The sequence below is a fragment of the Aquarana catesbeiana genome, linkage group LG06 (genome assembly GCF_042186555.1).
Source record: "Aquarana catesbeiana isolate 2022-GZ linkage group LG06, ASM4218655v1, whole genome shotgun sequence".
Classification (NCBI taxonomy): Eukaryota; Metazoa; Chordata; class Amphibia; order Anura; family Ranidae; genus Aquarana; species Aquarana catesbeiana.
In genome coordinates this window covers 250,011,366-250,024,066 of record NC_133329.1, presented here as the reverse complement: position 1 = coordinate 250,024,066, position 12,701 = coordinate 250,011,366, and the positions used below count along the sequence as shown (strand labels likewise).

The 12,701-nt window shown below is 45.0% G+C and overlaps 1 protein-coding gene across 3 annotated transcripts in view; it reads left to right on the top strand.

Annotated features, from left to right (window-relative positions):
• The window catches only part of GLS (glutaminase), a 210,391-nt gene that overhangs the window by 40,381 nt on the left and 157,309 nt on the right, over positions 1 to 12,701 (top strand). For all 3 annotated transcript variants that reach the window (XM_073633167.1, XM_073633169.1, XM_073633168.1), the window contains exon 3: positions 10,653 to 10,774. In XM_073633167.1, the coding sequence (XP_073489268.1) occupies positions 10,653 to 10,774 (122 nt within the window). The remainder of the gene's footprint in view (positions 1 to 10,652; positions 10,775 to 12,701) is intronic.

Sequence of the window (12,701 nt, the reverse complement as noted above, 5' to 3'; positions counted from 1 at the left end):
GGAGAGGTCAGAGTCAAGGAGTACACCCAGGACCCTGGCATGTGTGGAGGGACCAATGGTTGTGTTGTTGATATTAATGGTGAAGTCACGGGGGGGGGGGGGGGACCGTGAAGGAGGAAATATAACAAGCTCAGTTTTAGAAAGATTAAGTTTGAGGAAGTGGTGTGACATCCATACCGATATGTCATTCAGTAAGTTTGAGATCCGTGAGGAGATCGAGGGGGGTGAGTTGAGGAGTGCAGAGATAGATATGGGTGTCATCGGCATAGAGGTGGTATTGGAAGCCATGGGAGGTTATCAACTGGCCCAGGGAAGAGGTATAGAGTGAGAATAGGAGAGGCCCAAGGACGGAGCCTTGGGGTACCCCAACAGAAAGAGGAAGGGGAGCGGAGGAGATGGAGTTGTAAGTGACATTTGAAAGTGCGCTAAGGTAGGTAGGAGGAGAACCAGGATAATGCAGAATCACGGAGGCCAAGGCAGTGTAATTTGCTGAGGAGGAGCAGGTGGTCAACTGTGTCAAAGGCAGCAGAGAGGTCTAAAAGTATGAGTATGGAGTAGTGGCCATTGGTTTTAGCAGTTAGTAGGGCAGTTTCAGTAGAATGTTGTGGGCGGAAGCCAGACTGTAGGGGGTCGAGAAGGTTGTTGTCTGTGAGGTTGCGACTCATTTGGTCATGGACAAGGCGTTCGATGAGCTTGGAGGCAAACGGGAGCAGGGAGATGGGTCTTAAGTTATTCAAATAGGTGGGGTCTAGTGAGAGTTTTTTGAGTATGAGGGTAACCAGTGCATGTTTGAGCGGGGAAGGAAAGGTGCCGGAGGAGAGGGAGAGGTTGAAGATGTGGGTTAAGGAGTTGAGGATAGAGTGGGAAGGGTAATTGAGAGGGGACAGGGTCCAGGGGACAGGTAGTGAGGTGGGCCATGGAGAGGAGTTTATCAACTTCATCTGTGGTAACTGGGTAAAAAGAGGTGAGTATTGAGTGTGGTGTTGGACCTGATATGTTGGGTAGGGGAGGAATTTAAATCCTGGATATCTCCATGCGAATTGTGTCGATTTTGCTATTGGAGTGGTTGGCAATCTGTTGAGCGGTAAGCAAGTTGGTGGGTGGGGGCAGTGGGGGGTGAAGTAAGGAATTAAGGGTAGAAAAGAGTTGACGAGGTTTGGATGAGAGGGTTTTGATGAGAGTGTTGTAATAGGCTTGTTTAGCAGTGTGGAGGCAGGAGTTGTATTTGAGAAGGGCAGATTTGTAGAGGGTAAAGTCTTGCAGGGATTTAGATTTACGCCATGCTCGCTCAAGAGCACGGCTGTGTCTCTTGAGACTTCTGGTATCGTCCGTTTGCCAGGGTTGTGGCAGATGGGGCCTGGTTCTGCGTGTAGAAAAAGGAGCAAGTACGTCTAGTGAGGATGACAACGTGGTGTTGTAGATGGAAGTGGTTAGGTCTGGGCAGGACAGGGGTGCGATTTTGTGGTAAAGGCCATCAGTAGCAGAGTGAAGAAGGGAAGGGTTGAGGTTGCGAAGGTTCCTGCGGGGAGTGGTTTGTGGGATGGCAGCATGGGATGTAGGAGACAAGGAGAGTGTGAAACGGATAAGGTTGTGATTAGAGAGAGAGGAGGGTGTGTTAGAGAGATTGCAGGCAGTGCAGCGATGGGAGAATACAAGGTCGAGAGTGTTGCCGTTGGAGTGAGTGGTGGTTTGTGTCCATTGTGTTAGGTTAAAAGAGGAGGTTAGGTGGAGTAGTTTAGAAGTGGTAGCAGTATTAACATTGATTGGAATGTTAAAGTCACCTAGGATGATGGCAGGCACTTTGGATGAGAGAAAATAGGGTAGCCATGCAGAGAAGTCATCCAGAAAGTGTGACACTGGTCCAGGAGGCCGATAAATGACTGCGACCCTCAGACAAGCTGGAGAGAAAAGACAAATGCAGTGCAGTTCGAAAGAGCAGGGGGAAAGAGAGGGAAGTGTGGGAAGTACCTGGAAGGTGCATTGTGGGGAGAGAAGTCCGACACCACCTCCTTTTCGTCCACTGGGTCTGGTGGAGTGAGTCCAGAGGAGGCCACTGTGGGACAGGGCAGCTGGAGAGGTAGTGTCGAATTCCTGGAGCCAGGTTTCGGTTATAGCAAATAGATCAAGGGATTTGGAGAGGAAAAGGTCATTAACAGAAACTAGTTTGTTGAAGACTGAGCGGGCATTCCAGAGGGCACATGAAAGAGGGGGGCTGACCTGTGGAATCAGGGGAATTGGGATGAGAAGGTTGAAGTTACGACTACTGTTGGAGAGGTAGATGGCCAAATATATATATATATATATATGTATATGTATGTATGTATATGTATGTGTGTGTGTGTATACATACACACGATATCAAAAGTCTACACACCCCTGTTAAAATGTCAGGTTTCTGTGATGTATAAAAAATGAGACAAAGATGAATCGTTTCAGAACTTTTTCCACCTTTTTAATGTGACCTATAAACTGTACAACTCAATTGAACAACAAACTGAAATCTTTTAGGTGAAGGGAAGTAAAAATCAAAAGCTAAAATAATATAGTTGCATAAGTGTGCACACCCTTAAACTAATACTTTGTTGAAGCACCTTTTTATTTTATCACAGCACTCAGTCTTTTTGGGCATGAGTCTATCAGCATGGCACATCTTGACATGGCAATATTTGCCCACTCGTCTTTGCAAAAACACTAAAAAATCAGATTGCGAGGGCATCTCCTGTACACAACCCTCTTCAGATCACCCCACAGATTTTCAATGGGATTCAGGTCTGGGCCATTCCAAAACTTTAGTCATCTTCTGGTTAAGCCATTCCTTTTATGATTTGGATGTATGATTTGGGTCGTTGTTATGCTGAAAGATGACGTTCCTCTTCATGTTCAGCTTTCTAGCAGAAGCCTGAATGTTTTGTGCCAATATTGACTGGTACTTGGAACTGTTCATAATTCCCTCTACCTTGACTAAGGTCCCTGTTCCAGCTGAAGAAAAACGGTCCCATATATTTTGGAGGGATGTCCAGTTCTTGGTAATGTCACTGTTGTGCCATATTTTCTCCACTTGATGACTGTCTTCACTGTGTTCCATGGCATATGTAATGCCTTGGAAATTCTTTTGTACCCTTCTCCTGACTGATACCTTTTAACAATGAGATCCCTTTTATGCTTTGGAAACTATCTGCGGACCATGGCTTTTGGTGCGACTAAGAAAATGTCAGGGAAGACCTACTAGAACAGCTGAACTTTTATTTGAGGTTCATCAGAGGCACTTTAAATGACAGGTGTGTACTGTCTCCTATTTACCATGAGTTTGAATGTGATTTCTTAATTATGAACACAGCTACATCCACAATTATAAGACTATGTGCACACTTATGCTACCACATTATTTTCGTTTTTATTTTTAAACCCCCCCCCCCAAAGGTTTCAGTTTGTTTCTCAACTGAGTTGTACAGTTTATAGGTCACATTTAAAGGTGGAGAAAGTTCTGCAACCATTTATCTTTGTCTTTTTTTTCATTTTAACAGAGGTGTGTAGACTTTTTAGATGCACTATGTGTGTGTATAGAGAGAGAGAGAGAGAGAGAGAGAGAGAGAGAGAGAGAGATTTAGTCAGCCACCAATTGTGCATGTTCTCCCACTTAAAAAGATGAGAGAGGCCTGTAATTGTCATCATAGGTATACCTCAACTATGAGAGACAAAATGTGGAAACAAATCCAGACAATCACATTTGTCTGATTTTTGAAAGAATTTATTTGCAAATTATGGTGGAAAATAAGTATTTGGTCAATATCAAAAGTTCATCTTTATACTTTGTTATATATCCTTTGTTGGCAATGACAGAGGTCAAACGTTTTCTGTAAGTTTTCACAAGGTTGTCAAACACTGTTGCTGGTATGTTGGCCCATTCCTCCATGCAGCTCTCCTCTAGAGCAGTGATGTTTTGGGGCTGTTGCTGGGCAAGACGGACTTTCAACTCCCTCCAAAGGTTTTTATATGGGGTTGAGATCTGGAGACTGGCTAGGCCACTCCAGGACCTTGAAATGCTTCTTACGAAGCCACTCCTTCGTTGCACGGGCGGTGTGTTTGGGATCATTGTCATGCTGAAAGACCCAGCCATGTTTCATCTTCAATGCCCTTGCTAATGGGAGGAGGTTTACACTCAAAATCTCATGATACATGGCCCCATTCATTCTTTTATGTACACGGATCAGTCGTCCTGTTCCCTTTGCAGAGAAACTGCCCCAATCCATGATGTTGCCACCCCCATGCTTCACAATAGGTATGGTGTTCTTTGGTTGCAACTCATCATTCTCTCTCCTCCAAACACGACGAGTTGTTTTTCTACCAAACAGTTCTACTTTGGTTTCATCTGACCATATTACATTCTCCCAATCCTCTTCTGGATCATCCAAATGCTCTCTAACAAACTTCAGACGGGCCCGGACATGTACTGGCTTAAGCAGGGGGACACGTCTGGCACTGCAGGATCTGAGTCCCTGGCGACGTAGTGTGTTACTTATGGTAGCCTTTGTTACGTTGGTCCCAGCTCTCTGCAGGTCATTCACTAGGTCCCCCCGTGTGGCTCTGGGATCTTTGCTCACCGTTCTTGTGATCATTTTGACCCCGCAGGGTGAGATCTCGCGTGGAGCTCCATTTTCTAATGATTGCTCCCACAGTTGATTTCTTCACACCAAGCTGCTTGCCTATTGCAGATTCAGTCAGTGGTGCAGGTCTACAATTTTGTTTCTGGTGTCCTTCGACAGCTCTTTGGTCTTCACCATAGTGGAGTTTGGAGTGTGACTGTTTGAGGTTGTGGACAGGTGTCTTTTATACTGATAACAAGTTAAAACAGGTGCCATTAATACAGGTAATGAGTGGAGGACAGAGGAGCCTCTTAACCACTTCAGCCCCGGACCATTATGCTGCCTAAGGACCAGAGGACTTTTTCCAATTTGGCACTGCGTCGCTTTAACTGCTAATTGCGCGGTCATGCAATGCTGTACCCAAACAAAATTTGCGTCCTTTTCTTCCCACAAATAGAGCTTTCTTTTGATGGTATTTGATCACCTCTGCGGTTTTTATTTTTTGCGCTATAAACAGAAAAAGAACGAAAATTTTGAAAAAAAGTGATATTTTCTACTTTTTGTTATAAAAAAAATCCAATAAACTCAATTTTAGTCATACATTTAGGCCAAAATGTATTCGGCCACATGTCTTTGGTAAAAAAAAGTCAATAAGCGTATATTTATTGGTTTGTGCAAAAGTTATAGCGTCTACAAGCTAGGGTACATTTTCTGGAATTTACACAGCTTTTAGTTTATGACTGCCAATGTCATTTCTTGAGGTGCTAAAATGGCAGGGCAGTACAAAACCCCCCCCAAATGACCCCATTTTGGAAAGTAGACACCCCAAGGAAATTGCTGAGAGGCATGTTGAGCCCATTGAATATTAATTTTTTTTGTCCCAAGTGATTGAATAATGACAAAAAAAAAAAAAAAATTACAAAAAGTTGTCACTAAATGATATATTGCTCACACAGGCCATGGGCATATTTGGAATTGCACCCCAAAATACATTCAGCTACTTCTCCTGAGTACGGGGATACCACATGTGTGGGACTTTTTGGGAGCCTAGCCGCGTACGGGGCCCCGAAAACCAATCACCGCCTTCAGGATTTCTAAGGGCGCAAATTTTTGATTTCACTCCTCACTACCTATCACAGTTTTGAAGGCCATAAATGCCCAGATGGCACAAACCCCCCCCCCCAAATGACCCCATTTTGGAAAGTAGACACCCCAAGCTATTTGCTGAGAGGCATGTTGAGTCCATGGAATATTTTATATTTTGACACAAGTTGCGGGAAAGTGACAATTTTTTTTTTTTTTTTTTTTTGCACAAAGTTGTCACTAAATGATATATTGCTCACACAGGTCATGGGCATATGTGGAATTGCACTCCAAAATACATTTAGCTGCTTCTCCTGAGTATGGGGATACCACATGTGTGGGACTTTTTGGGAGCCTAGCTGCGTACGGGGCCCCGAAAACCAAGCACTGCCTTCAGGCTTTCTAAGGGCGTAAAATTTTTGATTTCACTCTTCACTGCCTATCACAGTTTCGGAGGCCATGGAATGCCCAGGTGGCACAAACCCCCCCCCAAATGACCCTATTTTGGAAAGTAGACGCCCCAAGCTATTTTTTTTTTTTGCAAGAAAATTACTTTGAACCCCCAAACATTATATATTTTTTTTAAAGCAAATGCCCTACAGATTAAAATGGTGGGTGTTTCATTTTTTTTTTCACACAGTATTTGCGCAGCGATTTTTTTTCAAACGCATTTTTTTGGGGAAAAAACACACTTTTTAAAATTTTAATGCACTAAAACACACTATATTGCCCAAATGTTTGATGAAATAAAAAAAGATGATCTTAGGCCGAGTACATGGATACCAAACATGACATGCTTTAAAATTGCGCACAAACGTGCAGTGGCGACAAACTAAGTACATTTTTAAAAGCCTTTAAATGCCTTTACAGGTTACCACTTTAGATTTACAGAGAAGGTCTACTGCTAAAATGACTGCCCTCGATCTGACGTTCGCGGTGACACCTCATATGCATGGTGCAATTGCTGTTTACATTTGACGCCAGACCGACGCTTGTGTTCGCCTTTGCGCGAGAGCAGGGGGGGGGGACAGGGGTGCTTTTTTTTTTTTTTTTTTTTTTTTTTTTCTTATTTTTAAACTGTTCCTTTCATTTTTTTTTTTTTTAATCATTTTTATTGTTATCTCAGGGAATGTAAATATCCCCCATGATAGCAATAGGTAGTGACAGGTACTCTTTTTTTGAAAAAATTGGGGTCTATTAGACCCTAGATTTCTCCTCTGCCCTCAAAGCATCTGACCACACCAAGATCGGTGTGATAAAATGCTTTCCCAAATTCCCAATGGCACGGTTTACATCCGGCGAAATATAAGTCATGAAATGCTCGTAGCTTCCGGTTTCTTAGGCCAGTCTTTCTCAACTCCAGTCCTCAAGGCGCACCAACAGGTCATGTTTTCAGGATTTCCCTCAGATGAAACGACTGTGGTAATTACTAAGGCAGTGAAAACTGATCAAATCACCTGTGCAAAATAGTGGAAATCCTGAAAACATGACCTGTTGGTGCGCCTTGAGGACTGGAGTTGAGAAACACTGTCTTAGGCCATAGAGATGTTTGGAGCCACTCTGGTCTCTGATCAGCTCTATGGTCAGCTGGCTGAATCACCGGCTGCATTCTCAGGTTCCCTGTTGAGACAGGAGAGCCAGAGAAAAACACGGAAGACGGTGGTGGGGGGGGCATTCCCTACCACTGCTTGTAAAAGCAGTCTAGAGGCTAATTAGCCACTAAGATTGCTTTTACATGAAAGCCGACCGCTGGCTGAAAAGAATGATACCAAGATCATACCTATACCTGCAGGCATCATTCTGGTATAACCACTCAAAGTCGTGAATGGCGTACCTGAAGACAAAAAAATGGTTAACAATAAAACACAGTAAACAGTAAAGTATAAAAAATTGCATACCTGAAAAGCAAACATGATAAAACATAATAACAATAAAACATTGCAGAATAGAATAAAAAAAGAGCAGAACAATAGAGAGAGAATAGAGAGAGAGAGAGAGAGAGAACAATAAAACGACAACTATTTTTTTTTAATATATATATATATATATATATATATATATATATATATATATATATATATATATATATATATATATATATATATATATATATATATATATATATATATATAAATTTTTTTTTTTTTTTTTTTTTTTGTAACTTTTATAACTGTAACCAGTTCCAGGTTCGGGTCTCTCAAAATGCAATGGCATCTTGGGAGACCCTGTGAAAGTGTGCCTAGTCTGTGCAATGCTGTACCCTACGCTAATACTCAACTAGTGCATGGTAGCGTTCAAAACATTCACCAATGCAAAGACCAGGATTGTCAGGACAGGAGGGACAATAATAGCGGGTGTCACGCCTATATCCGCGCTTGCTGCAGACACATCTTTTTTGGGGGGGTTCGCTGGGTAGGGGTACTCGGGAGGACATAAAGAAAATGCCTCTCATGCAGCCGACTGCATTTGGTTGGGGATGTGAATGGGGGAAGTGCGGGCGCTGCAGAAGTGGTGGGTTCCCAATTAGGATTGGCGAATGCAGCAGGAAGGGCATTATGGGCACGACGGGCCTGTGTTTGTCTTCTTGGTGGCAGCGGGACACTACTTGTGCTTGCCACCTCACCAGCTTGAACTGCATTTATGGGACTCGCCACGTCACCAAGTGTTACTGCAGTGCTGGTTTGACTATGACCGGGGTGTACTAGGCCGCTGGTGCTTGCCAGTTCACCAAAACGCTGCCAAAAAAACTGTTAGCGATCGCAGGGATCAGGCCTGACTCTGCGAACGCTGCAGTTATGCGTTTAGTGTTTTGTAAGTGACAGTGATCGATCGATACTGCACTTGGGTGGGCTGGGCCGGGAGGAGGGGCAAAACGCAGGTGCTAGCAGGTATCTGGGCTGATCCCCCTAACACTGTGTTTTTGGGAACCCTAAACTGCTGGGGACGCTAGTATAGATCTGATCGGATCAGATATTGATCCGTTCAGATACTATACCACTAAGGGAGGTGTACGGTGCGTGCGTGGGTGTTAGCGGTACTGGCGCTAATCTGACGCTGCCTGGGGCGACGCATATCACCGCCGGGCGATCAGGGGGCTAAACCTTTATTCGGTAATAAACGGCGGGTGCCCTGACACTATAAAAAATAAACGAACTAACCAGCGTCACCCGTAGCAGTTATACGGTGATCAGTGGGGAAAGGGTTAACTAGGGGGCAATCAAGGGGTTAAAACATTTATTAGATAGTATATGGGGGTCCCTGACGCTATAAAACGCTGATGGCGAACCTAAATATTTACGTCCTTAACTAGCGTCACCAGCGACACTAATACAGCGATCAGAAAAATGATCGCTTAGCGACACTGGCGACAGGGGGTGATCAAGGGGTTAAAACTTTGTTAGGGGGGTATCCTAGACCTAAAGGGGGCTAATACTAACTGCCCTACCACAGTGATTGGGGGGCGATCGGGGGGGGGATCGGGGTGTTTTGTGTGCCTGGCATGTTCTACTGTGAGGTGTAGTGTTTGTGCACTCACATTGATGTCTTCTCTCCTCGGCGCCGGAACGAAAATACCGAGCCGAGGAGAGATGACATCATTTCCTTTGCTGCTGTTTAGCATACAGCAGCAAAGGAATGTTCTGATTGGCCGGCGGCGATCGCGAGGGGGGGGGCACGAACGGATGGCCTCCCCCTCACCTCCGATCGCCGGGGGACAAAAGAGGACCGCCTTGGGCACCGGGGGGGGGGGGGTGTCCGATCGGACCCCTCACCCGCGGGAGGCAGATCACGTGTATGTACGTGATTCTGCCTGCCCGTGCCGCCTTGCCGACGTACATCGGCGTGAGTCGGTCCTCAAGTGGTTAAAGAAGAAGATACAGGTCTGTGAGAGCCAGAAATCTTGCTTGTTTGTAGGTGATCAAATACTTATTTTCCACCATAATTTGCAAATAAATTCTTTCAAAAATCAGACAATGTGATTGTCTGGATTTGTTTCCACATTTTGTCTCTCATAGTTGAGGTATACCTATGATGACAATTACAGGCCTCTCTCATCTTTTTTTAAGTGGGAGAACTTGCACAATTGGTGGCTGACTAAATACTTTTTTGCCCCATTGTAAATAAATAAAGTGTGTGTGTGTGTGTGTGTGTGTGTTCACAGTATATTATAAGTAAAGTTTGAGTCACTTAACTCATCAGGCAAATAATTAAGCAGATTAAGTGAAGCAGACCTTCGGTCGCTGCTTTCCCTTCCTCTCAGCGTGGTTCTTGTCAGCAAATGTACTTTTTGGGTTCTTGCGCTACTTCTCTTTTTTTTTTCCACTTAGCTCTGATGTACATGGGTTTGCAGGATGCTGATGCCAAGTCACGTTTAAGGTACAAACACTGCTTGCATTTAAAAAAAAAAATGTTTAATGTATTAATGAATACAGTCTTTCATTAATTTGTATATTTTGAATTTGTCTAGAGTCCAAAGTTAAATTCAGATTAGCATGGGATCTGTGAGCTGACACCCTGCTGATTGGAGCAGAGATGACACATCTGTGTCCATTCAGTTTCTGCAGAGGTGACACAGACAGAGCCTGCTCTGTGGATGGCCCTCTGATCCGATACGCCCAAACAGAAGAGGATGGATCCTCCTTTTTTTTTTCTTTTTTTTTTCTTTTATTGACTGGTTCAGACCCAGAGGTTGGCGGGTGTAAATGGGCACAAGTCTGTTTTTTCACCACCTTACTGTCCATAGGAATGCATGGACCTTCCGATCAGGTCCGCCTGAAAAACTGACAGTTGGGCCTGATCAGATGGTCCGTGTAAAGGGGCCTAACCGTTTACTAAATCACACCCATAATAATGCAAGCTATGCCTTTTCCAAGACACACGACTTGGAAACTCCAAGAATTGGGGAGTCCTGTGGAAATCTGGGCTATAGAATAAGAAATGCATGCTCACAAAGAAATAGTTTTATGGAGAATGGTGTTGTGTTTGCAGGCACTAAAGGCTACCGGGCTGCGCACAGCTGATCCAAGGCTGAAAGAATGTATGGATATGCTAAGGTTGTCTCTTCAGACTACTTCTGATGGTGTAATGCTCGACAAGGAACTCTTCAAAAAGTAAGGACTATTTGTGATCTTTATGTCATATTTTTAATTCTACAACTTTGACTGCAGTTATTTTCTTTATTTTATATAACTCAGAAATTCTCCTAGTTCAATTTAAGTGGGTAGCACTCTCACCTGGCAGTAAAAAGGGTCGCTGGTTCAAATCCCAACCACGACACTACCTGCCTGGAGTTTGCATGTTCCCTCTGTGCCTGCGTGGGTTTCCTCCGGGTGCTCCGGTTTCCTCCCACACTCCAAAGACATGCTGGTAGGTTAATTGGCTTCTGTCTAAATTGGCCCTAGTATATGAATGTGAGTTAGGGACCTTAGATTGTAAGCTCCTTGAGGGTAGGGACCGATGTGAATGTACAGTATATATGTAAAGCGCTGCGTAAATTGACAGCGCTATATAAGTACCTTAAATAAAAAAATTAAGCCAGCCATAGATGGAACGGTTTTTCTTTCTTGCAGGAAAGAAAATCGCTTGATTCCCATAACCACTTGCCGAACGACGATATACGTTGGCACGGGCAGGCAGAATCGCGTACATATACGTGATCTGCCTCCCGCGGGCGGGGGGGTCCGATCGGACCCCCCCCCGGTGCCCGAGGCGGTCGGCTTGTGACTGGGAGCGATGAGAGGTGAGGGGGAGACCATCCGTTCGTGCCCCCCCCCCTCGCGATCGCTCCCAGCCAATGAGAATCTTCCTTTGCTGCTGTATGCTAAACAGCAGCAAAGGAAATGATGTCATCTCTCCTCGGCTCGTTATTCTCCGTTCCGGCGCCGAGGAGAGAAGACATCACTGTGAGTGTAAAACACACACAGTCAGTAGAACATGCCAGGCACACATTACACCCCCGATGCCCCCCCCCCCCCGATCGCCCCCCAATCACCCCCCCCCCCCCCCGTCACACTGACACCAAGCAGTTTTTTTTTTTTATTACTGCATGGTGTCAGTTTGTGACAGTTAGTGTGGTAGGGCAGTTAGTATTAGCCCCCTTTTAGGTCTAGGATACCCCCCTAACCCCCCCTAATAAAGTTTTAACCCCTTGATCACCCCCGTCGCCAGTGTCGCTAAGCGATCATTTTTCTGATCGCTGTATTAGTGTCGCTGGTGACAGTTAGTTAGTTAGGGAGCTAAATATTTAGGTTCGCCGTCAGCGTTTTATAGCGACAGGGACCCCCATATACTATCTAATAAATGTTTTAACCCCTTGATTGTCCCCTAGTTAACCCTTTCACCACTGATCACTGTATAACGGTTAGTTTGTTTATTTTTTATAGTGTCAGGGCACCCGTCATTTATTACCGAATAAAGGTTTAGTCCCCTGATCACCCGGCGGTGATATGCGTCGCCCCAGGCAACGTCAGATTAGCGCCAGTACCGCTAACACCCACGCACGCAGCATACGCCTCCCTTAGTGGTATAGTATCTGAACGGATCAATAACTGATCCGATCAGATGTATACTAGCGTTCCCAGCAGTTTAGGGTTCCCAAAAACGCAGTGCTAGGGGGATCAGCCCAGATACCTGCTAGCACCTGCGTTTTGCACCTCCGCCCGGCCCAGCCCAGCCAAGTGCAGTATCGATCGATCACTGTCACTTACAAAACTAAACGCATAACTGCAGCGTTCGCAGAGTCAGGCCTGATCCCTGCGATCGCTAACAGTTTTTTTTGGTAGCGTTTTGGTGAACTGGCAAGCACCAGCGGCCTAGTACACCCCGGTCGTAGTCAAACCAGCACTGCAGTAACACTTGGTGACGTGGCGAGTCCCATGAGTGCAGTTCAAGCTGGTGAGGTGGCAAGCACAAGTAGTGTCCCGCTGCCACCAAGAAGAAGACAAACAGGCCCGTCGTGCCAATAATGCCCTTCCTGCTGCATTCGCTAATCCTAATTGAGAACCCACCACTTCTGCAGCACCCGTAATTCCCCCATTC